This window comes from Malaclemys terrapin, chromosome 3, assembly GCF_027887155.1.
Source record: "Malaclemys terrapin pileata isolate rMalTer1 chromosome 3, rMalTer1.hap1, whole genome shotgun sequence".
NCBI lineage: Eukaryota > Metazoa > Chordata > Testudines > Emydidae > Malaclemys > Malaclemys terrapin.
Genome location: NC_071507.1, coordinates 173,415,652 through 173,442,301, shown reverse-complemented (window position 1 = coordinate 173,442,301; position 26,650 = coordinate 173,415,652). Strand labels below are relative to the sequence as shown.

General features: G+C 42.3%; 1 protein-coding gene across 2 annotated transcripts in view; it reads right to left on the bottom strand.

The window, feature by feature from the left end:
• The window catches only part of ALLC (allantoicase), a 30,066-nt gene extending 6,934 nt beyond the window's left edge, over nucleotides 1-23,132 (bottom strand). The window contains exons 1-8 of one of the 2 annotated variants that reach the window (XM_054024352.1): nucleotides 23,096-23,132; nucleotides 19,513-19,609; nucleotides 17,418-17,468; nucleotides 11,922-12,009; nucleotides 10,409-10,534; nucleotides 9,196-9,275; nucleotides 7,161-7,293; nucleotides 4,603-4,758 (exon numbers count right to left, since the gene is read on the bottom strand). In XM_054024352.1, coding sequence (XP_053880327.1) covers nucleotides 4,603-4,758; nucleotides 7,161-7,293; nucleotides 9,196-9,275; nucleotides 10,409-10,534; nucleotides 11,922-12,009; nucleotides 17,418-17,468; nucleotides 19,513-19,602 — 724 coding nt within the window. In that variant the 5' untranslated portion in view covers nucleotides 19,603-19,609; nucleotides 23,096-23,132. Of the gene's footprint in view, nucleotides 1-4,602; nucleotides 4,759-7,160; nucleotides 7,294-9,195; nucleotides 9,276-10,408; nucleotides 10,535-11,921; nucleotides 12,010-17,417; nucleotides 17,469-19,512; nucleotides 19,610-20,831; nucleotides 20,855-23,095 lie in introns of those variants that run through there. The other variant, XM_054024351.1, reaches the window with a different exon arrangement.
• Between the last annotated feature and the right edge of the window lie 3,518 nt (nucleotides 23,133-26,650).

The window sequence follows — 26,650 nt, the reverse complement described above, 5'->3', positions numbered from 1 at the left end:
TAACAATCATGTAAAAGAAGCAGTAAGAGATAAAAAGACTTCCTTTAAAAAGTGGAAGTCAAATCCTAGTGAGGTAAATAGAAAGGAGCATAAACACTGCCAAATTAAGTGTAAAAATGTAATAAGAAAAGCCAAAGAGGAATTTGAAGAACTGCTAGCCAAAAACTTAAAAGGTAATAACAAAATGTTTCTTAAGTACATCAGAAGCAGGAAGCCTGCTAAACAACCAGTGGGGCCCCTCGATGATAGAGATAGAAAAGGAGCGCTTAAAGACGATAAAGTCATTGCGGAGAAACTAAACAAATTCTTTGCTTCAGTCTTCACGGCTGAGGATGTTAGGGAGATTCCCAAGCCTGAGCCGGCTTTTGTAGGTGACAAATCTGAGGAACTGTCACAGATTGAAGTGTCACAAGAGGAGGTTTTGGAATTAATTGATAAACTTAACATTAACAAGTCACCGGGACCAAATGGCATACACCCAAGAGTTCTGAAAGAACTCAAATGTGAAATTGCGGAACTATTAATTAGGGTTTGTAACCTGTCCTATAAATCGGCTTCTGTACCCAACGACTGGAAGATAGCTAATGTAACGCCAATATTTAAAAAGGGCTCTAGAGGTGATCCCGGCAATTACAGACCGGTAAGTCTAACGTCGGTACCGGGCAAATTAGTCAAAACAATTTTAAAGAATAAAATTGTCAGACACATAGAAGAACATAAATTGTTGGGCAAAAGTCAACATGGTTTCTCTAAAGGGAAATCGTGTCTTACTAATCTATTAGAGTTCTTTGAAGGGGTCAACAAACATGTGGACAAGGGGGATCCAGTGGACATAGTGTACTTAGATTTCCAGAAAGCCTTTGACAAGGTCCCTCACCAAAGGTTTGTACATAAATTAAGTTGTTATGGGATAAAAGGAAAGGTCCTTTCATGGATTGAGAACTGGTAAAAATACAGGGGAACAAAGGGTAGGAATTAATGGTAAATTCTCAGAATGGAGAGGGGTAACTAGTGGTGTTCCCCAAGGGTCAGTCCTAGGACCAATCCTATTCAAGTTATTCATAAATGATCTGGAGAAAGGGGTAAAAAGTGAGGTGGCAAAGTTTGCAGATGATACTAAACTGCGCAAGATAGTTAACACCAAAACAGACTGTGAAGAACTTCAAAAAGATCTCACAAAACTAAGTGATTGGGCAACAAAATGGCAAATGAAATTTAATGTGGATAAATGTAAAGTAATGCACATTGGAAAAAATAACCCCAACTATACATACAATATGATGGGGGCTAATTTAGCTACAACAAATCAGGAAAAAGATCTTGGAGTCATCATGGATAGTTCTCTGAAGAAGTCCACGCAGTGTGCAGAGGCGGTCAAAAAAGCAAACAGGATGTTAGGAATCATTAAAACAGGGATAGAGAATAAGACGGATGGTATGCCCCCATCTTGAATACTCTGTACAGATGTGGTCTCCTCATCTCAAAAAAGATATACTGGCACTAGAAAAGTTTCAGAGAAGGGCAACTAAAATGATTAGGGGGTTGGAGAGGGTCCCATATGAGGAGAGATTAAAGAGGCTAGGACTTTTCAGCTTGGAAAAGAGGAGACTAAAGGGGGATATGATAAAGGAATATAAAATTATGAGTGATGTAGAGAAAGTAGATAAGGAAAAGTTATTTACTTATTCCCATAATACAAGAACTAGGGGTCACCAAATGAAATTAATAGGCAGCAGGTTTAAAACAAATAAAAGGAAGTTCTTCTTCACCCAGTGCACAGTCAACTTGTGGAACTCCTTACCTGAGGAGGTTGTGAAGGCTAGGACTATAACAGCGTTTAAAAGAGAACTGGATAAATTCATGGAGGTTAAGTCCATTAATGGCTATTAGCCACGATGGGTAAGGAATGGTGTCCCTAGACTCTGTTTGTTAGAGGGTGAAGATGGATGGCAGGAGAGAGATCACTTGATCATTACCTGTTAGGTTCACTCCCTCTGGGGCACCTGGCATTGGCCACTGTCGGTAGACAGGATACTGGGCTAGATGGACCTTTGGTCTGACCCAGTACAGCCGTTCTTATGTTCTTATGTTCCATAATTTTGCCCACTCGTGATGTGAGGGCAATAGGCCTATACGCATCAGGTACTGTGCATAATTTGCCATGTTTTGCTTGTTGCCAATAGTATTCCTTGTGCCCATATATTATTCTATAATTTCAGTAAAACTCTTAATCTCCCTTCTGGTAAATGCTTAAGCATTTCACTACATATACTATCTTTACCTGAGACTGTTTTTATTTTTGTCTATAGCTTTTTTGAGTTCCTCTATGCTGAAATTTTCATTCAATATGTCATCTTTATATTCTATCCAGCCGTGTAAGAATATATCCATCCCTCTCTGCTCCCTGTTCTTAGGATACAAATGCTTCTATTCCTTTTTCTTCTTCCTAATCTGAAACCATTCCTCACCTATTACTTCTTCTCCCTCATTTTCCAACATAAGTTCCAGACTTTCACTTTCAGTCTGTATTTCCAGCTGTCAGCCAGTCAGCCACCAGCCCAAGTTGCCCCTGAGTTCCAAGCCCAGCTCTCAGCCTCTCCCAACCTCACCAACAGCTGGCCCCCAGCCCCCATGCTTCTCCCTGGCTCAGCCTTTTTCACTGCTTGCTTTCTTCTCAGAGCTATCCAGCTGGTGAGCTAATTACCTCATTAGCTTCTCATGTTTCCTACGGGTGCAAGTGATCTCTTCTGCCCTTTCAAACCCAAACTAAGTCCCTCCTACTCTGAGGGCTTCTATACACTACAGGTTATATTGATATAACATGTAAGCTACACCATCCTAAGCACCAGTATGGACAGTTCTGTCAGTGGGAGAGCTTCTCCCACTGACATAGCTACTCCCTTTATGGAGGTGGTTTTATTATGCCAACGGCAGAGCTCTCTCCTGTCAGCATATAGCGTCTTCACCAGACATGCTACAGTGGTGCAGCTGCATTAGTGCAACTACACTGCTGTAGCACGTCTAGTGTAGACTAGCCCTAACTACAACCAGTGCTCTGGGTGTTCTACGAGACCAGGGTGCTGGCTTCCAAAGGGCTCAGTTTATAGCTACTAAGAGCACCCTGTCACAGTAACACAGTGGAGGGTATTCTCTATAAATCAGCTGTGGTTTCTCTCTGCTTTCAATGTTTCTTCTGAATTCAGTGCTCAAGAAACCACAACCATAACCAGGCAAGACCATTTCTAGATGGACCAGAATAGTTGTTACTATGTTCAATTCAGTCCTTTGCTTCTGCTGAGACTGCCAGTGGTGGTGGGTTTTGTGATGTGAACATTTCTACACAGGGATATAGACTGACAGCATCAAAAGAGAGGACAGATCATATCCCCCAAGAGCCACATGTGGAGGAGTGCTCCACCCATGGATCTCCCTTCTTCCATATGGAAGGAAGGCTCTGGCACCTCCAAAGTACCATTTCCTCTCCCTCCCTGACTTTCCAGACCTCCTCTTCACATGATCTGGGGTCTATGTGAGAGAGAGGATGGAATTTGGGAAGGAGCAGACCAATGGTGGAAACATTACAGCCCCTGCCCTAGCCCAGTAGAATTTCCTTGAAAGAGTTAATACCACCCCAGACTATTCACTATTTTGCATAACACGCCCTCCACCATTCCCAGAACACACTGGGGTCCCTGCGAGCCACTTGAGGCCAACAGGGAGTCCCTGGTAGCATGGCTCCAGTGGAGTCTCACTGCCAGGGAGCTAAGGGGTATGGGGAAAGAGCATGCCAGGTAGTTCAGAACGTCTATATGGATGTATCCTGCTGATTCCAAGATATCTGCCATGTTTGGGGCAGCTTTTCTGTAGCAGAAGGAGTAAAACTGTATTGTCTACATTCTACAGGGGATTCTCCATGAGGAAATCCTTGTGGTCTTCTTTTTAAAAAGTTCCTTCCCAAAGTTTTTGCCACAGGAGAAGATAATCTGGGCTCTGGCTACAGAATGAGCCATCTAATTGTAACAATTTATATTTACTACTGACCAGATGGCATTAGAAATCCTGGCCCCTATGGAAGATCTCATCTATCATAAATTAAGTTAACAAAACAAATTTACTGAATTGGTAAGTTCATATAGCTATGTGGGTAGGGCCCAGACCTGCATCTCATGTGAGTTTTGTTTGAGAAAAGACTACAGGACTGAATCATAGTTCAGTAAATTCTACTTTAAACCAAGTGTCAGAGGGGTAGCCGTGCTAGTCTGGATCCGTAAAAAGCAACAGAGAGTCCTGTGGCACCTTTAAGACTAACAGATATATTGGAGCATAAGCTTTCGTGGGTGAATACCCACTTCGTCAGACGCATGCGTCAGAAAAGCTTATGCCCACGAAATCTTATGCTCCAATACATAGCTTAAATAGGGTGCCTGTTAGTCTTAAAGGTGCCACAGGACTCTGTTACTTTAAACCAGTTATTGTGACTACTGTGACCAAAGAGGGAGTTTTTGTTAAACTGCATAGGAGAATGATTAACATTGATTCTATGCTGTGAATACAGTTTACTTCCAGTATTTAAAACCAGAAATAGTAATGCCTTTAACTTACCTAGAATATTTCTTGGGTGGCCTAATTGAGCACTGCTAAATCCAACACAAATACCTCCATTCTCCATTGCCACCAAGTCATCCAAGTCATTTGGGCCAGAAGCTGACCAATCTTTCTGAACAACACCATACACTTTGAAACGTGCAATCCCACCATCTGTCAAAAAAATAAAATTAAAGTGAATGATTTTATCTTTAAGAATGAATAGCACCATGAGGGCCATGCTTATACATATTCAGAAGCAGAGTACAGCACAGATGGCAAATGCAAGATGTACATTCCTTTTAATCTACAGACTTTGGAATGAAAGGAAAGAGCTTGGATTTCAGAGTGGAAGCTGATCACGACACGTTTCCACACAGGTGTTCTGTAGTTTATGATGTCATTAATAAACATCAAGACCAGTAGGATATCCATGCAACACGTCAGTGCACTAATAATCCAAAGTGCAGTAGAATCTGAGAATACTGTCAATCCCTTTAAACCATTGTGTAGAGTTGCAGTTTATAAAATTCACACTGAAAATCAAAGGGCAAAACTGATAGAAACATCAAACAAGTTTTATAACAACACAGTTCTGGATATATTTGTGCATTCTAGGTATACTCGGTCCTGCCTCAGTGTGGTGGGGATGGATTAGGTGATCTCTTGAGATTCCTTCCAGCCTTACATTTCTATGATTGCTCCAGAGTTACTTCTCATGAGCATTTCAGAAATTTGTTAAAAAGCCAAAATATTATTTTAAATTCCAATCGAACAGTTTTCTACAAAAGAAGCTGCTGTTATACAGTGCATCCTTTAGCCAGATGTATACTAATGCATTAGGAAATTTCAATCAGGCAACTGTCATGACTGGGGATTGGGCAGCCATGCCTAGTGGTCGGAGCAGGCAGAGGCCAGGAACAGCACCAAAGGCAGAGTTAGAGTCAGGAACCAGGAGTCCAAGAGCAAGAGAGGCAGGCCCAACACTACAACTAGCAGTGGCAATAGAATCCACCTTGTTTCACATGCAATTCCTGGAAAGCCTCTTGGGCTTAAATAGGGTGCCTGGACCAATCAGGGCCAAAGAGGAAGCTGTCTTTCTGACATGGTACTTCTTGTGATGTTTATCTCCACAGGATCTACACGATGGTGTGAATGGCTGCCAGGCAGTGGTGTATATATTTTTTAAATTGAACTCACAAAAAAACGAATTAAACTCACAAATTTGGAAATCCCAAGATATGCACATAACACAAAGAGGCTTCTCTGGCTGACCTCTGGTCCCTCATAATTGCTGCAAGAAGTCCCCATTCTGACTGGCAATGAGCTTTCTGTTCCCTGCCACCAACTTTTATGTACAGAGCTACTTTTTTTGTCTCCCTGTTCTGCTCCTCCCTCAGCCAGTTTCTCTCACCTATTCACCCCATACTGCTTCCTGTGCATGCTTCACACATAAATACATAAGTGAGATCAGCATCAGGGAAATGATGTTTCCTACCAGAAACAACAGCTTTAGCCAGGACTGACATTGCTCAGAAGGCCTGTTCTGGCACCTCCTTCATCTCAGGTCCTCCTTCCTTCACAGTCTAGTGCTCTGGCCCTGGAAAACTGCCAGACCCCTGAAGGTATAAAACTGCTCAGGGCAGGCTAGTCTCCTAAGGACTGAAATCTATCTCATATAATTAAAATCACCTTTGCATCACTAAATGCAATCCAATTGTCATAGAGAGGATTATGTGCCCAAAATAGATTTCCACTATTTCCCTGTTAGCTGATGTGTTCATTTTGGAACTATTGACTATCTAGCAATTGTCTGAAACAGGTTGCCTATCCTGTGACCCAAAGATAAAGAAACCTCAGCACATTTAAGGCAAAAAAGACTCAAGCCTAAAATATTAGCATTCATTGCACATTTTGCTGCATTCACTTTGAATTTCACAGGACATTTTCTGGTTCTGAACCCCAAAACATCAAGTGAACTTGATGAGAAGCAAATTAAGTCTACTGACTTAGAATCTTGAATCCCATGTGTGGCAGGATGGAGGAACACAATCTAGTCCCCAGTACACAAGGGGCAAACTCCATATGCCCTTTGAACACCTGTGAAAAAGGAAGGGCTGCTGGAGAGAAAGAAGAAGGGAAGAAGAGAAGAGGACAATACCTGGGGGAAGTCAGGGTTCCCTACCCAGACTCTGAAGGTTAGGCTAACCTCTTAGCTGGGAAAAAAATTGTTTGTAATCCTTTTGCTTTTGTTAACTTGTTTGCTTTTTATTTATAAAGATTATGCCCTGCTAATAGACTTTACTGCCTATTGTTGTGTCTTGTTTCTGGTTGATCATCCCACTATCCAACCAAAAGCAACAAAAACCTAATCATCATACCAAGTCTTATACCTAGCCTAGCACTTTGCTAGTTACTTTATTTCAAACTAGTTGCTCTCTTCCTGTTCTGATGGCAGCAGTAAGTGGGATTGGATAGAGACAGAACCTGCCAAGAAGTTGTTACATACCATAGTTCAGGAGTCTCTCTCTCTCTCTCTCTCTCTCTGTATATCTATATATATATAAATAAATTACCTGGATAGATATTGAGCCTTATGTGAGTCCATTTCCTCTTACAACTGGAAGAAAAATAATTGTAGCTAGTATCAAGGTATCTTGGTTTTAACTCTTTCATAGGAACCAGAAGAGTCCATTCATCTGACTTCATCTGATAACAAATATTAATTAATTAGTCGTCTGGGTCAACGTGACGGATATTCTTCTTTAGTCCATATGTTTATTAATTAGAATTAATACAGCTCAGTATGTTCTGATATATTTGAGCCCTTATTTCTCTACCCCATACTCGCTAGAGTTCCTTTATTAATCACCTGTGTTTTACAGGTAGGGTTGGTATTTGCATTCTAAGCCCCAGTGTTCAGCAGTTTATACAGTTCCAAAATAATTACCTTTGAGCTGAACTTTCAAAGAAATTCATCAGTTATCTAAGAAAGTTTGAAATAAACCATCCATTTTTGAGGATTGACCATTCAAATGAAGGTGGGGTTTTCTTTGATTAAATGCGTAGGGAAGTATTTTTTATTTTCCCAGTGTTTTATTTACAAATAAATAAATACATGGTGCTAATATAATGTTGAAGCTGAGATTTTCATTGCAAAACAAAAATGAAATATTTCAGAGTAGCAGCCGTGTTAGTCTGTATCCGCAAAAAGAACAGGAGTACTTGTGGCACCTTAGAGACTAACAAATTTATTTGAGCATAAGCTTTCGTGGGCTACAGCCCACTTCATCGGATGCATATGAAATAAAGAGTTAAGGGGCCATATTCTGCTCTCAGTTACATTTGGTGTCAGTCTGAAGTAACTCCATTGGTTTCAGTGGAGTGACTTTTGATTTACACTAGTGTAACTCTAGTATATATTCCTAGAACAACCTTAAATCCATATGCAATGCAATACAGACTTTATGGGTCTGATTCTGCAGTCCTTACTCAGGCAAATACCCCATGGTATTCAACGGAGGAAGAATGGATAATCTTGTGGTTAGGAGTCAGGAAACTGAATTTTTATTCCCAGCTCTTCCACAGACTTCCTATGTGACCTGTACGTGACAATTTTCAAAAGTGCCTTAAATTTGGGTACCCAGCTTAATATGTTTAAAGTATCTAAAGCAGGGATAGGCAACCTTTGGCACATGGCCCGTCACAGAAATCCGCTGGCGGGCCGGGACGGTTTGTTTACCTGCAGCATCCGCAGGTTTGGCCAATCGCAGCTCCCACTGACTGTGGTTCGCCATTCCAGGCCAATGGGGGCTGCGGGAAGCGGCGTGGGCTGAGGAATATGCTGGCCACCGCTTCCCGCAGCCCCCATTGGCCTAGAACAGCAAACCGCGGCCAGTGGGAGCTGTGATCGGCCGAACCTGAGGATGCTGCAGGCAAACAAACTGTCCTGGCCCGTCAGCAGATTTCTCTGACGGACCACTTGCCAAAGGTTGCTGATCCCTGATCTAAGGTCTGACACCTAAAAATTGAGGCATCCAACATGAGGCCACAAGTAAGCAAGATTCATTGGAACAAACTGGAATTAAATGAAGAAAAGCCTTCTACAGGACAACTAAACTGTCGTGTCAATTAGATACTTCACATTAATGGCCTGTTTATTTTTTTAAAACATAATAAGTGACTTGAGAACTCTTGAAAGGTGCCAGCCCTAAAAAATGAAGTCCCGTACTCAAGGCAGAGGTACAGCACAGGCATGCAAACTTCTCTAGGCTGTCCTACAGATACGTCTCAACACTGTTTTGGAGATGCCTCCTCTAAGTGTGAAAGAATAATTCAGTTTCCATGCCCACTAAATTGTTGCCTTCTTTGCTAACAGTGCCAAATTAAATGTGCTCGTTAAAGCCATCGTACAATTGGTATTATGGACACCCACTCACAAGGATCTGGATTCAGATCAACACTCATTCTAATAATAGATCTCTGAAAAGCCATCAGAGTTCAACATTAACGCAGAATCAAATTAGGCCTAATTCCAACTATGATCTAGAAGTAAAAGCTTCTGTATCCCATTAGAATCCCAAGAACCGTGCAGCCTCCAACGGAGTATACCTTCTTGACAGCTTTTAACTCTTCATCTGAAGCTGCAGTTCCTATCCTGTCCCCTCTTGGCCAAACCTCTGGTAAATCCACTGCAGGAGCAATATAAACACACGCATAATCAGTAACTAATGCTACTGAAATATTTTTGTTTTTATACTAAAATATATAGAATGACAGAAGTAGTAAAAGCACTATTGGATCAGCTGAGTAATGCTATCACAAGAAGCTCATCATTTTGTAGGAATACTTATTTTAGGTGGACCATGCCTATAAAAATTATGCTGGAAGTGTATTTGATATATTATTTCTACTAACAAAAATAAGTCATTTAGCTTAATTATTTCAATTTTTTTTGCTTTACAATAGCTCAGATTTTTCTCTTTGAGCTAAATCCTGCCTCATCTTCTCCAGCCCCAGATTGATCCCTGGCAGTGGAACCACTGCAGTTCTGCTGTACAAAGGGAGAGCTGTATAGAAAACAGTGGAGGAACAAAGCAGAGGTATGTAATATCAGTGCAGAATGGACCCACTCAAGCAACCAGTGTGGCACCAGGCAGGGAAAGGAGGAGATAGAGCCAGGACAAGAAGGGGGAGAAATGATGCTAAAAGATTTGCTCCAGATTTTTCCCATCATTCACTGTGGAAAGCCATGTCCAGAGCCATGGATACACTTCATTCATTCTAATGGAGTAGTTCTTGAGTCATCTAAAGCTTGGTGGGAAGGGTGGTGAGATTTCTCCCACGGTACATCTGCTTGACACCCAGCCTGACAACTCAGGCTGGTTTTCTGGACTCTGGATTTAGCCCTTTTTGGAGGATTTTCTTTCCTTAAGAACTAAAAAATGTGTAATTCTCTAAAATGTGTTTTGTTATTAAGCACACACAACACTGTGGGGTAAGTGATGTGAACTTGTGATATAAAACAATGAAAGTAACAGCTGTATTCTCCCATCATTCACAGCCTTGGTCACCCAGTGTTTCTGACACTGCACTGCCAGAAGTGCTGTTTTCCCAAGGTGATATTTCCAGGAATTACATCACTCCAACCACTAACTCTGCAATGCCTGAAATTTAACTATTTTATCTACCATAAGAAACAATTGATTGTACTTAACTTTCCCCCATAATAATAAGGCTCTAATATTAGCAATACAATGTAAGGAGCAAATAGCTCTTCCGCTAAGATATCTGGAGACCTGATAGAAATTAATTTATTAGTTACCTTGCGTCAGACATGCTGCTTGAATTGATATACGAGGAGCACAGTTTCCAGCAAAGAAAGATGTGTTTACCTCAAATCCATGGACAATACCTGGTACTCCCAACTGGATAATACACCAATCATGTCCTGAAAGACAGAGGACAAACTGCTTTTCTAACGAGTTTAATATAACACCAGGGAATAAAAGCAGCAATTCACTTCAACAATATTTAGCGGGTACAATCCTGCTTTATAAATATGTTTAAGAAAAGAGCTCAAGCTGTTTACTTTAGATCCAGATACAGTCCTCAATATCACCAAAATGTGGAGGTGTTCAGTTCTGTGATTTTATAAAATCAACTTATGTGTAAAACAATCAAAAAGCTACAACACATTCCAATTAATTTTTGAAGGAATTTGCATGTAATCAAAACCTGAAGAACTCCATAAAGACACTAAGCATACTTGCCAAAACATGAATAGTACCAACTTGCTGATTGTTAAACTGGCATTTTGAAGAGCATTAGATGTTTGGATTTTAAAAAGCTGTGTAAAGTATCAGAGGAGTAGCCGTGTTAGTCTGAATCTGTAAAAAGCAACAGAGGGTCCTGTGGCACCTTTGAGACTAACAGAAGTATTGGGAGCATAAGCTTTCACGGGTAAGAACCTCACTTCTTCAGATGCAAGTCAAAATCTGTGTGGTTTCCTAAGGCCTTGGACAGAAAATCAAAGGACAAGCGGACAACTCTTTAAGAAAGAATTATTCCAAACTTGGCTATCTGGTTGCCTTTTCTCAAAATGTGGCGATGTGCTTGTATTTGGGAGAAAAGATGAGCACAGACCACAGAATTTGGATTCAGATCTGGATTTCAAAACCCAGAATTTTGAGTGTGCTTGTACCAGGGTGTTTGGTTCACACCATTATAAAAATAGAGGATATTTTAAAAATTCAGACAAAGACCTAAGTCTGGATTTTGAATACATCTAAGTTTAGGGGTATTTGGATCTAGCGTTTTGGTTTGGGTCCATCTCTATTTTGGAGTAAGCAATGGCAGGTTTAGGAGTCTCTCCAAATCACTACAAGTGTATATACAGTTCAAATAAAAACAAAACACAAAAGAGCAGGTCATGACAACAAAAGCCATCACATAATGTACACTTAAAGCACAAAAAGAACTCAAACTCCCAGGAAGTTTGTAAGCTGTTTCTGGAGCTTTTTCAGTATTGCATTAAACTCATGAATTTATCTACTGGTTAAACTTTTGCCATTCAGTAGGACTGTGCAAAAATTGAAGGTCTGGATTCATATAGATTGGACGAACCCAAGCCAGTAGTTTTAGTCCATGTGGTGGTTCACACTGTGAAAGATTCATTTGGAGTTTCTGGTTCATTCAGTCCCAACAACTCCAAGCTCACCACTCTCAAAACTGGAAGGCTTCATAATGATGTCAGTCAATTTCATCTCTTCTTCCCACCTCTTCTGCAAATCCCCTACTGTTACTATTTATTAAGTGACTAGTATTAAGTGTATTACCTGGAATCCTTTTCCTCCTTGTCTCCCATCCATCCATCCACTTGCCATAATCAGTAAATTCATCTGGTTTAAAAACTGGACTCTTTTTCTAAAAAATAAATAAGAACAACGGGCCACTTATACCAGTACTACGCCACTAAGCTTAGTGTACTGAGCACAGAATTTTGACCAGCATAGAACATGCAGGTTTCAAGCTACTTGACTGATTTTATTAATAAAGGAGCATATAGGTGTCATTCTAGTCTCTAGAAAAATATCAGATGCATCAAACAATAGATTTATACTGATCTACTCCAGCTGAGGAGCTAGACTTCCATGTTCCAGTTTTTTTCTTTCAGTTACATATGTGGTATCAATCCAGAGTAACCCCACTGATTTCAGTGGGATTTTTGCATGTGTAATGATGGTAGGAACAGTTTGCTAACAGTTTTTGTATTTTAAATGGAAGTATTTGAAATTCATCATAAATTCTACTCAGAGCTAAAATGTATTTTAAAGTTGCTTCCTCAAAAGAGGGGAAGTCACCGGAAGAATGTGTGCAAAGAAAACTAGTTAACCTAACTAGTTTTAAGATGGCGCTTGAAAGGTTTATATGGCAGGGTTGTCAGCAAATAGAAGGAAACTGGACTCTGCAACATAGGAGGTCCCTTCCACTCTTCAGTTCCTATGTTCCTAAATGTTTGTGCTAAATGTTTGTGATGAAAGGAAATGGTAGTTGGAGCAAGGGGAGAGGGGAAATCCCACTTGATTCACTGAAATAGTTTCCACTGTACTATAATGCCTGAATTCTGATTACACCTGAGTACCTCTCAGAAGTTATTATTACAGTAGTAATGAGACAGCAATTGAAATACACCTGTAATCAAGAATGAAAAAGTTTGGTAATCATAATCAAGCCTGTACAAATGTTTCCTTTTTCAAAAGTTGCAAGAGCCACCGGTCACAATGAAGATGTCAGAGTGGTAATAGGGGCCACCACCCTTCATTATTACCAACTGGCTCATTGTACAGCTACCTTACAGTCACTTTGCACAAGTGTAAATGACTTCATAATGGAAAAGACAATGCAGAACCAGATCCTTTGTTTCTGGTTGTCTACAGGCTATAATATTAAGCCTAGTGTTTTGGGGCACGTGACAGGGCTCTATTAGTAGCACCCTGGTCACTGAGGTTGCTCCAGCATTGAGAAGAGTACAGGCTTAACTGAAGCCAATTAATCAATTTCCTTTGGGAATCACTGATACTTGGGTAGCGATTGCTGGGATAATGGGGCAATTGGCTCAGTAATTGGGAGGATATTAGTGGGAGGAACATAGCAATCAGAGGGTGAGCCTGGGCTGAGGAGTGAAGGCTGTGTGGAATCTTCTACTTGCTGTAACCTTGCAGTACCCTGTGATACTTTGTAAGGAAAGAATAAATACACATGTGGTGAAAGTATGTGGTGTGTTTGTGACTGAGAGACCGCACAGACTGGCCAGGCAGTGCACTACATGGGGTAGTGACTGAGGTGCCCTGAAACAGGGAGGCATCTGGCCCTTCTTTTCTGCTCAAAACAAAAATGCACATGCAAAAATTCCTTCTTTTTCATGTCTAAAACTGATCAGATGTTTTCTTTTGGAAAATTCTGTTGTGTGGAATTGATGTATTCCTGCAGAATGTGTCCATTCACTCTTAACGTTTGATGGAAGCCAGACATCTGGTTTCCTGTCACATGCCCACCCACTGCCTGCCTCCCTGGGCTCCCCACCAGCTGCTTGGCAGGTTGCCTGGTAGGATATTGTAGAGCCTAGAGTCCCTCTGGCTCCGTAGGCTGCCCAGCTTCTCAACTGGCAGGCATCCAGCTCACCGCACAGCCAGGGAAGCCAGACAGACAGCACAGTTCCCCAGGATGGCCAGCTTTCCAGGCTCAGGCTCTCCAGCAGCCCACCAAGTGAGATGTTGAAGAGCAAGGTCTCCCAGGCTCACTAGGTTAGCCTGTTCAAGGCTCCCCAGCTCCCAGACTGCTACCGGAGCTGAGTGTCTGATAGCCAGTTCTATGGGCTACTCGGAAAGCTTAGTGGCCCACTTCCTGTCTAGCCAGCTTCCGGGCTCTCTGGGCTACTTGGGGAGCCAATGTCCATCTCCCTGATTAGCTGGCTTCCGTGGTCTATAGGCTACCTGGGGAGTTGGCCCTGGCCAGGTCCCTGGCCACCAAGTTACCCAGCAGCCCACCTGTCTGACTCCCTAGCAGTCCTGATCTCCAGATTGCCCAGCTGCCTGGCTAGTCACTTCCCCAGGCTCCCATGGAAGCCGCCAGCCAGCGAGCCTGACAGGCAGGCAGCCAGCCAGCAACCCAAAAACTTCCATTTCGGTTCTCCCAAAATTGAATGTTTCTGGAAATTCCTTCCTGCACAAAATTTCAAATTTTTAACATTTTATCCTGCTCTGGTTTAAAAAAAAAATCAAAAATATACAATCTTTCCTGGAAGGAATTTCCATTTTTCAGCCAGCTGTATTCATGGTGTTAGCATTGGGCTTGTTCTTGGGGCATGTTGTGGTTTCATTGTTCGTGTGTTTTTTTCTTGGTGCATCCGTCAAGTTCCTCAATCTCTAAGGATATGTCCCGAGCTTGAGGAGACATACCTGCACCAGCTCTGATCAAGCTAGCACACTAAAAATAGAGTGTAGTCGTGGTGGTGCAAGTGGTGGGAGGAGCTAGCCACACTAGCATCTCTGACAGGATTGTACTTGGGGGTGGGGGGCTGGCACTAGCTCCTCATGCTGCTCAAATCTCCACAACTACAATCTATTTTTAGTGCACTAGCTCAGGGGTTTTCAACTTGTGGTCCGTGGATCCCTGGGGGTCTGAAGACTATGTCTAAGGGGTCTGTGATAGGTTGTCGTTACCACAGAACAGTGGTTTTCAATAACCCATGGTCCGCGGATCCTTGGGGATCCATAGACTAAATCTAAGATTTCCAAAGGTGTCCGCACCTCCATTCGAAATTTTTTAGGGGTCCGCAAATGAAAAAAGGTTGAATACCTCTGCAATAGCTTGATCACAGTTGGAGTGGGTATGTGTCCTCAACCTCCCCCTCTCAAAGTGTAGACATACCTTAGGAGTGAGACTCCTGCCTGGATGGCATCTTTAGAGAAAAATCTCTGACCTAGTAATTCTGCTTCTCAGAAGATTTATCATTTAGGATTCACATTCATCCACCCACCTCCCTCAAAGTTTGAAGGGAAGCCTATTTATTATTATTTATTTGAATTGCACTAGCTCCTATTGTGCTTGGCACTGTACAAACACACAGTAAAAAAGTGCAGTCACTGCCCCAGACAACAATCGAGGTTAATGACAAGAGGCAAGAGTTGGACGAAAACAGCTAATGGGTGGGATGCAAAAGATGAAGTAGTAATGGGAAGTACTTCACGTAATGCACAGTCAACTTGTGGAACACATTGCCAGGGGAAGTTGTAAAGGTCAAAAGTATAATGGGGTTCAAAAAAGAATTAGACATGTTCATGAAGGACAGGTCATCAATGGCTATTAGCCAAGATATTCAGGGACGCAACCCCATGCTCTGGGTGTCCCTAAATCTCTAACTGCCAGAAGGTGGGACTGGATAACAGGGGATGGATCTCTCAATAATTGCCCTGTTTTGTTCTTTTCCTCTGAAGCTTCTGGAACCGGCCACTGTCCGAAGACAGGATACTGAGCTATATGGACTGTTGGTCTGATGCAGCCTGGCCATTCTTATGTTCTCATAATAATGCAAGCATGTTTTTGCATAATCAGTGTACACAATGAGGTTTGCTTCCTGCACAGACATCTTCAGCTGGTGGTGTTCATCTCTACATCTTGATGTGTTTGTATTGTTCTGCATTTCAAAGGCATTAATTTTTCAATGATTGCCTTGATGCTATTTGGTGAACTTTTGCTTCTTGCTAATTTAGGATGTGACTCGAAGGTCCTAGGGATTACAGTTACATTCCACGCACAACACCAATGGGGACCAAGGGTGTATTGTGCTTCTACCCACTCCCACGGCCCTTAGACAACTAAGGAAGTTCTGCCTGTCTCAACTAGGGAGCCGAGAACCGTGCAAAGGGAGAAGCAGAATTACAAGGTAAGTAATTTTCTCATAAAGCCAATGGAAATCGTTTCCAAGTAACGTATACATGAAATTACAGAGATACATTACAAACATCAGTTGTCATTTAACATTTATATTGTGACACTGCCTAGAGGCCAACCAGCTCAGATCCATCAATATTGTGCTTGGCACTGTACAAACAAAATAAATGTCAGAAATTAGGGCTTGCAGCCAGAGTCGTCCCTAGGGGATGGCGAATTGGGGTGACTACTCTGGGCCCAGCGCTTTGGGGGGCCCTGTGGGGCGGCACAATTGGCCCGAGCTGCATGGGCAGCAGGTGAACCACTGGCTGGGGGAGGCTACACTCAGCCCCGCCCCTTCCACCCGAGGGAGAGCACGCCGGGAGGAAGAGCATGTGGCAGTGCCACTGCAACGTCCCCAGCCCTGGGAAGGCAGGCGGCATGACCCCAGCCCTCTGGAGTACTGCAGCACCGCCAAAGCAGGGTGGTGGTGGGGTGGAGTGTGGGCATGGCCACGCCTGGCTGTTTGGGGAGGCACCGTCTGAAGTAACGTCACTTTCTCCCGGGCCCAGCATCCCTCTGGGGACGGCCCTGCTTGCAGCTGAGCCTGGGACCACCTAACTCCACCTCCTTAGTGAGCAACAGAGGACCCACAACTGAATCACAGCTGGCTGCAGCAGAATCACCTAATTGGCCAAACCTCCCAATTGGCTATTGGGATCAGCAGACCTGCTCTTAAGACGAATAGCAGCAGCAGGGCATTGGCTGCTCAAAGAACTTGCCTGTGGCTGTGTTGGCTCCTGTCAGGGGTGAAAGTAACATTAAATTCTTACTGGTACGGGGGTCCGGCTCCAGGCCTCCAGAAGGGGTAGGGCCTCCCCCAGCCAGGCCATCCGAGCTGCCTGGCCCATGCCGCCCAGGGCTCCAGCTGCAATTTAAAAAGGCCCGGGGCTACAGCTGCTGCTGCAGTAGCAGCGGTGGCAGCCGGGAACCCCTGGCCCTTTTAAATTGCTGGTCCCAGGGCAGCTGCCCCTTCCCCCCCCATTGGCGGCCCTGCCGGTAGGGCCGCCAACAGGGGGGGGCATCGGCTGGGTACGGGCCAGTACCAGCTTCTTACCGGTACACTGTACCAGCCCCTACCTGCCCACTTTCACCCTTGGTTCCTGTACTTGCTTGTTCTTAGCCCTGCCTCACTCCAAGTAAACCAACTCTGACCCTGATTCCTCACTTCTGTCTTTGGCTCAACCCTAGGTTCTGACAGCTGGCTCCTGCTCTAACCACTAGGCATGACTGCCCACGTCCTGGTCTCTGACAGTAGGTTACAGTCCCTGCTTCTGAAGCCTAATATCTTTAACAGTCCATGAAAATCCTCCAAAGTGGTGAATGTCAGCCCACCATACCTTTAAGAGATTCTCTGCAGGAGCAAAAAAGTCATCTGTTGCAAATAAAACCTACACAAATAAAAAATAATAATAATAATAATTATAAATATATACTACTTTATTTTATTTCCTAGTGAAATGTTAAGTTATCCAGTAAAAACAAAATATTAAGTTGCCTAAAGGCTTATAGACATATACATATAAGACCATATTTAAAAAAAATTGATTTCTTTGTATGCATTTCTCTTTCCAATACTCCAATGAACCTGCATAGAACCCCACTGAATTCAATTCTTTGTTTGAGGATCGGGACCTTACTCTTCTTTCTGCATCTTTGTATGCATTTCTCTTTCCAATACTCCAATGAACCCGCATAGAACCCCATTGAGTTCAATTGTTTGCTTGAGGATCAGGGCCTCACTCGTCTTTCTGCATTTTTATTTACAAAATTTTTATCTACTGCTGTGACATAGGGAAGGGTTTGTTTCATTTTCTTTGTAAATAACTCATGATACGTACACCTGGAAAACCTCCACCTTTTTGAGTGGTTCTTCAAACTAGAAGCATGACATGATGCAGAAAAAACAAGTGGACAAAAAATCTTTTTAATCACAAACCAGGCTGTCCTTCCACTGAGGATTCTTACCTCCCCTTAGCTGCAGGACAAGAAGCCCTGCTAATGGAAGTATACTACTGATACCTCCATCAATGAGATACAGTCCCATATTTGTGAATATGTATTTCTGTTTTGTACATACATATGCTAAACTGAACAATCTTAAGGACATGGTTCATTTTACAGCAGAGCACCTTTTTCTTTAACGTTCATCCAACGTTGAGAAAAAAAGTTACATTAACTATATTGTGGGGGACTTTTGTCCCCCAAATGCATTCAGAAACTAAGAACAATTCTTTAATGTTTTAGGTGAAAAATCTTTATTTAAATAGCAAATTGAAAGAACTAGCTGGAGTCTCATTCAATGGGAGTCTGTATGCAATTTTCACACATCAGCATCAGTGTGGAGTTGTCAGCGCATACAAATTCACTGCATTCTCCACATTGCTTGTGGTTCTTACAGTCAGCTGACCTTAGCAAATTTATCAGGTTTGCTGCTCCAGGCCAATGGGGGCTGCGGGAAGCAGCGCGGGCCGAGGGATGTGCGGGAAGCAGCGCGGGCCGAGGGATGTGCTGGGCGCCACTTCCCGCAGCCCCCGTTGGCCTGGAACAGCGAACCACGGACAGTGGGAGCCGCGATCGGCTGAACGTACGGACACGACAGGTAAACAAACCGGCCCGGCCCACCAGGGTGCTTACCCTGGCGAGCCACGTGCCAAAGGTTGCCGATCCCTGTCCTAGATTGACAAGGAACAAGAGCCTTCTTTATCTTGGGCAAGTGTGGTGCCAAGCAGGATTGTCACTGACCTAAATGATGAAACTTGAAATGCCAGCAACATCAAGCATGTTGAGGAAAAGAACCATTGGCCACCTGTTTGTCTTGCATCTGTAGGAATTACATTCTTGCAAGATGGTCATTGTTATCTATACCACTTTTGTCACTCTACTGGAGAATTATGTGGGGTTTCTTTTTTGTCTCCTTCTACAACCTTGTCATAATGCATCATCAATAGCATTACTACCGCCTTGCCCTTCTTTGGAACACAGGAAGCTAGTACGAGTGACCCAGAAAACCCAAACACTGATGACAATTTTCTCTGTTGCAAAGTGGATGTATCTCACTGGGTATATCTAACTTCTTTCATCAGATAGCTCCAACATAGGTCAACATTTTGTTGACTAGACCTTCAGAATTTGAACACTAGGAAAGACTTTGTGTTCAGATTATAAAACTGCAAATTAAGACTTGTGGGGTCTATTCCTGGCTCTACCAAAGACTTCCTTTGTGTCCTTTGGCACATCCCTTAATTTCTCTGTGTCTCAGTTTTCCCATCTGTAAAACGTGGATAATAATACTTAGCACACAAAAATGTTGAGAGGCTTAATTCATTGGTGTCTGCAAAACACTTTTAGATCCTCAGTAGGAAATAGCTGTAGAAATGTCAAGTATCATCTGCACTAAAAGCACAGTTTGTTTTTTGAACTGCATACATTTACCTTTCCTCCTACAGCTTCACACGCCAAGTCATTCAGATGTTGAAAGTCAGGTAAAACTTGAGTTTTTTCTCCTTTGAGATGAGCAGTCATCTTTCCTCTAAAAGCAGAAGTAAAGTATTATATTCAATTCTAAGAAGAGACAAGAGAAATTAAAAGGAGCATGTTCAGCATAACTTGTCATTTCCTGAATTCTGTCCTGGCTTCTCAGCAGTCAGAGAAAACTTGGACTCCAGGAATGGGTTATTTACTTGTTGGAAGAAAAATAACTGCACATACATTCAGGATACGCTTTTACCATTTCTATTGATTTATAATATGCATCTAGCTGAGATAAACAAAAATATGATTAGGTGTGAGAGTTAAACCAAATGTTAATAAATAAAAAGTCCACATATTTTCCAAAGCTGTAAATAGTAGATTCTTAATTTACCTTCTTGCATCACAATATCAAAGTTCACCTTCTATTAATTATCACCAACATCATTTTTATTATTAACAGTAATACCCAGAGGCACCAATCAGGAGGGGCTGCACTGTGTTAGATGCTGTAAAAACAAACAAAATCCCTTCCCTGGAGAGTTTATAATCCCAACTATAAGTGTTAAATGATAGGATTTAAATTAGCTGTTACCACTCAAGAAAGAGATCTTGGAGTCCTTGTGGATAGTTCTTTGAAAATACTCAATCTGCAGCGGCAATCAAAAAAGTGAACAAAATGTTGAAAATCATTAGGAAAGGGATAGATAATAAGACAGAAAATATATTGCCTCTATATAAATCCATGGTATGCCCACATCTTGAATACTGTGTGCCGATGTGGTCACCCCATCTCAAAAAAGATATATTGGAATTGGAAAAGGTTCAGAAAAGGGCTACAAAAATGATTAGGGGTATGGAACAGCTTCCGTATTAAGAGAGATTAACAAAACTGGGACTTTTCAGCTAGGAAAAGAGACTACTAAACAGGGATATGATTGAGGTCTATAAAATCATGACTGGTGTGGAGAAAGTAAATAAGGAATTGTTATTTACTCCTTCTCATAACACAAGAACTAGGGGTCACCAAATGAAATTAATAGGCAGCAAGTTTAAAACAAACAAAAGGAAGTATTTCTTCACACAACACACAGTCAACACGTGGAACTTTTTGCCAAAGGATGTTGTGAAGGCCAAGACTATAACAGGGTTCAAAAAAGAACTAGATAAATTCATGGAGGATAGGTCCAGCAATGGCTATTAGCCAGGATGGGCAGGGATGGTGTCCATAGCCTCTGTTTGCCATTCCCTGAGTGACAGGGAATGGATCATTTGATGATTACCTGTTCATTCCCTCCGGGAAACCCTAATCATTTTTGTTGCCGGCCTGCCCTCCTTCAGGGTGAATCCCCTTGTCGTTCAGATGCAAGGAAATATACATCTAGTGTGGGTGACTCTAGTCCAAGGTTGGAACCTTCCCTTGGTCTGTAGATAAACATTAGACCAACAATCATAATTACTGTATCCCAGACCACTGTCTAGGGGCCAGGTGTCATGGTCTGCCAATGGTTCCTGTGTCAGGAGGTATACGCACATACTCCTTGTGCAGATACTTCATGCTCCTGCCAGCTTGGGGAGGGGAACTACATGTAGGGCCACCCTTGTTTCCTCATAGCTTCTCCCTGTGTTTATGTTCTTGTCTAACTATGAGCTCTTCAGGTCAGGGACTCCATCTCTAGTTGATCTGTAAAGCACCAGGCACCTCTGCTGTAGTGTAATCCTAGTAGTAATAAATATGCTGCCCCTGAAGAACATCGGCACCTACTTGGGTGACATTTCTGCAGTGAACCTGCAATAATGAGAAATGACCCATTTCATTTGGTTACAGAAACAGTATTTGCTGTTTTCAAATTTACAGCAGAATGGGATAGCACAGAAAGGTAGGAAGGAGGAGGACAGTGAGAGGAGTGTACAAAACCCTGAAGGCTTCATTCTAGGTTGCCCTCAGAACTCAAAAGTGATTTGCCACCAGAGCACTGACAAGGACCCTAAGAAGCAAACCTTCCCATCTCCTCCACAGCTGAGGAGACGCCTGGCTGATGCAGAGTTGATGTGATTTTACTGGATAGAAGGGCAAGATTTATGGAGCCTGTGCAAGAGGTTTGCACCTGTGTTCAGTGTAGATATCAGCTATGCAATAGCTCCCTGGAAGTGATTATAGCATAGGGTTTGGGAACTGGGAAAGAAGAGGAGCCTGTAGTCCAGAATTTTCAGATTCATCACTTATTCTTTTCAGTGCTTGAGGATGCACTTGCTGTGGGTGCTATTGTAGCTCTGAGACTACAGCTCAGAGCTGTGGAGCAGTTCTGCTGTTCCTCCACAAAATGGGAGGAGATTATCTTGTTCCCACCCCCAGGACCTGAAAGGAGAGGACTCTGTCCTCACCCCATCTTGACACACCCTTAAGCCCAGTTCTGCTATTATAATTTACCACGTGTTGCCCTCAACAGTATTTCCATTATGCCTACTAAATATGATTTTTTTCTCTATAATGGTTGGTTATTTTATGCTTTCTTTATAATCTGATTGAGTTATCTCATTAATGTTTTCCAACTGTAATTAGAGCAATCAGCAGCCAGTTGATGTATTTAACTTCTTCCATTTTACTACATTCTGCCACCAACAGGTTACACTACAGGTTCCTATTGTTAAACATGCATTTACTGAACAACTCTGGCAATCAAAACCTTACTATACAGTGGATACTTTACTTTTTAGAGAAAAGTGATCCCTTCAGTACTCTTTGTATGTCTTGTATTGAGCAAATGACACTGTCCATTATTAGAAATGAATACCATGAAGTTACACTGACACTGATCAGGATTATGGAAAAAATATCAAAAATTTGGTGCAGTGTCTCTTGGAAAAGCTCATAGAATTTCTAATATTGCTATATTCTTCAGTATTTCTGTTATCAAAAAAGGGACCTCTTTCATTTTACACCCAAATTTACAGCTGTCACATTGCTAGCATAAAAATATTAAGAGAGATATTTTCAATAACAGCCTCTACTTTGGCACCTGCAATTGATTGTTGGTGCCATGCAATTTTATAGTCACATTTGATTGTGGATAAACACTTCAGGGTTTAACTATCTGATCTGCAGGTACAACTAACAGTTCCAATTAGGAAGTTTGAGGTCTGAATTCTATGATTTGTGTCTGTAATCAATTGCAGACACAAGATGAAAGGTCAGGGTAAGGCCTTTATGTTTCATAACTGGTATTTTCTAAAACCATATCTCTTCAGATCTCAAGGGAAAAATTATAGTTTTCTTGTGCTGAAGAATTTCATAATTCAGATACCATTTAGGTTTTTAAATGGACACATCATTGTCTGATCTAAGCATGCCATCACAAATAAATTAGACAACCCAAAAGTTATTAAACATTGTTTGAGAGGATACCTTAGAAAGTACTTTACTTTGGAAAACAAATACTTAAATTCTTATAAAGATGCATTCCATCTAAAATATCCTTATACTCCCATGCAATGTAAATAACCTATCAAAAAATAAAATGTATCAGCAATGGCTTTTTCATGTTACCTTATGATTTGTTCCACTCCCGTGTCTGCTAAAGAAATAAGAAATTTTTAAGAGGTCAAAGTCTTTAAATGTTTGTTTACAGCCCAAAGTAAGCACAGTGATGCAACTGATCAGTAAACAGCCACTGAACTTATTGATTCTGAAAAGCAAAGATTAACAGCTCATCTTTCCTTGTTTTAGACTGATATAAATATTTTTCTGTGCAGTTCTTTTTGGAGCTTAAACATGTACAGCCACAGCTTATTTATATCTTGACTTGTGCAGCATATTCCATGGTCAGCCTAACTGATTCAAGGAAGGATTTAGCTCAGGGCACATTTTCTTGGCTGCACTTGGCTGCTTTGCATCATGCCACAAGCATAAAACAGCCCTAAAGCTGGCATAACCAGCCACAGGAGGATTACCTCTTTGTCCTGTGATCTTCCCTCGGTACAGAGCCAGCATGCTGGCTGCTATGCCACACACACTGGTTGTTGGCACAGGAGATGTGACTAGGGAAAAGGGGTCCTGTCGAAGTAATCCCTGAACCTCAGCAATTCCTGATTGCTCTAAAGTTCTTAGGGCCAATAGAAGCCATTTTAACTTTGTGCAGGCTTTAGGCTGCTCAAACTTCCCCCAGACACTGCCTAGGATTGTGAAACTTGCAGTTACTGTTGCAGCTTCTCTCCCAAGTTCTGCTGGGCATTCCATGGCTGCACCTGAAATTCTGGATCTTTAGACATAGTGGAATGAGGTAGACAAAGGTTTTTTCCCCCCTCCACTAAATTAAAAATGTATAGGATGAAGGGTATATAGTAGTTGCAATATCTGTACTACAGTAAAGCATTTGATGATTCTGTTGTGCAGCCAAATGCACTTCTTTCTGGCATTATGAGACCAATTGTGTCTTCTGCGGCTGCTGGAACCATGCTTTCATCTGCTTCTATTGCTTCCTGTCCACATGCAGCTTCTGTACCAGGAGGCACCCTTTCCCTGCAGGCTGTTCCAAAAAGACATAAACACAATCCCTCCCCCAGGTGCCATGTGTGAGAGACTCCCTGCTGTGGATACCTCCATTGGCAGCTTCCATCCCTTTGAGAAAGGCCCCCACACCTGTATTTTAGATTCACAAAGATTTCTTTTCTCTTTTGCATTAAAAAGGGGGTTGCACCATACAACATCCTCTTCACTGTCAGAAGGTCTACGTAAAGAGGGGTCTCTTAGAGCTCCTTTTAAAAGAAATGCAGATAAGGCTCAGAGGGTCCTTTGACACAGGTGTCTCAAGCCCTTTCCATAGGGGTCTCAAGGAGAGTTTCCTTCTTTCTACCTGTGACAGGGTTGGCTTACCCCGCACTAGCCCAGACAGGGTTAAGCCCCAGGTGTTGATAGCGGAAGTCCCACCTCCCTGGCAAGACTGGGCATGCTCCAAGTGCTCTAGTAGTATAAAGGGAGGGAGACTGCCTCATTCTGGGCTGGAGGCCACAGGGGAATGACCTGCCTGGGAAGCGCCTGCAGAGGGCCAGCCACAGCCTCTGACTATGCTGGGAATCGCAGCCGTCCACAGCCTGCCTGCACCCTGGCAAATGGAGGAGACCCTGGAGACGACTGGACCTGCCTAACACAGGGGAATCGACGTCTTCCATTGTCCACACAATAAGGGCCCTGCCCAATCTCAGGAGGCACAGAACTTAAAAATCCTTGTAGGCCCAAATCCTCAGACATAAACACTTCCCACTATGGTTCCTAAGTGGGATTTGGAACCTGCCCCCATGCTTCTACTTCAAGCTTTTGCCACTGGATGTAGGATAGCAATCCTCCCCCTACCCAAAGGGCACCCAAGTTACCTTCTTGGGACTTAATCGCTGTGCTGACCACTGTGTCCTGTCTCTCTCTACCATTTAGCTATGTGTGCTCCAACGAGAGGACTAGATCACTAGCCTTATGCTGCTGCACAAATGAGCAAGGGGGCTACTGGCTCCTATATATTGCCAAGCACAAGTAAAGGGAGAAAAGCAGCCTCCAGGGGGCACTAGTCCCCTCTCATGCAGGTGGGCTGGGAGGGAGAGGATAAGAGAAGAAGCTTGGGTCCTCCCTCTAACATGTGGGTCAGCACAGCCAAGCCAGCCTGCCAGAGGAAGGAATCTGCACCAGGCATAGAACTCTATCAGGAATAGGCATAACTAGAGTCACTCTCTGGTTCCCAGTCAGCTCATGGGGCAATGCAATAGTGTGCTGCCCCTTACTCAGGGTTTATGGCAAAACTACGTCTTATCCTCAAATGAGTAAAACATCTCAGAGGTCAGCTTGTCTACCCATTTGCTATTGCAATAATGTTCCCAATGTAATCACACAGTAAGCACTGTCAGTTAAAGCAGATTACACCATTTACCACCAATAAATTCAGGAGTTAACGAAGATGTAAGAAACATGTGAGAATAACCTGAAATATCTAATTCACCCAAGTAAAACTTCATTACAAACGAGTTAAGGCAATTAAAGGCAATATCCACCGACTCAAAGCAAGGAAATACCAGGTTAATTATGCCTTATGAGTGCATTTCTCCCACAGCTCTTTTTACATGACATATTACTAAACCAAACACCTTCCAATATTGGATTTTTTTTTATTATTTTTCTTCTTTCCTAGGCTACTTGTTTAATATAGCTTCCTACGTGTGTTTGTCTTTGAGTCCTCTTCTTTTTCATTATATTCCTAGCAACAAATTTAGTGTACATAATCTCAATCATGCTCCATTCGATCTTGCATTACTGGTTTAAATATTCTCTCTTCTTTTTAACCTGTGACAAATAATCTCCCACAGTCTGTTTACTATTAAATATGCATCTCTGGGAAGACATCCAACTGATATTGTCCCTGGCTTCTGGACAGATACCTATGTTTGTACAAGGGCAAGACTAAAGGGTACAGGAGTTCTGGTCTACTCCTAAGATGTATGAATTTAAGACATGGTAAGAAACAACCATGAAATCAGGGTGCAATGGTGATACCTTGCACAGTGATCAGGTACAATCTTTTCCTCTACATACACTTCTTGGGCACTTAGAAGAGATTTCACACCTTATCTGGTTTAAAGGGCAAATTTTCCCTAAACTTGTATCCGGAGCAGGATAGAATTTATGGGGATAAAACAGCAGGGAACTAGATTAAGGCAAAAACAGTAGAGCTGATGTGTAGAAAAGGATGTTATTTTTGTAATGATAAAGTTAATGAATTGCACTTTTATTTTGCTACATTTTATCTCAGTGAAAGACAAACACAATTAATTGAATGCATAACTTAATTCTCCTATTCCTGAAATTTTGCACCTACTTATGGTTATGACTGCACTGAAGGATGAAGCAGGAATAAAATTTGACTTGTGGATGTTGCAATGTGTCACATACCTTTCCTTTAGTAGGTGGCACCAACCTGTTATAAATCAGCTTTCAGTAAAGCAAAGAGAGTAGAAAGCTTAAGGCACGGCTACCCTAGAGAATTTACAACTCTCCTGTCGGCTTAACTACTCCAGCCCCCATAAGCAGCAGTAACTATGTCGGGGGCAGAAGCTCTCCCAC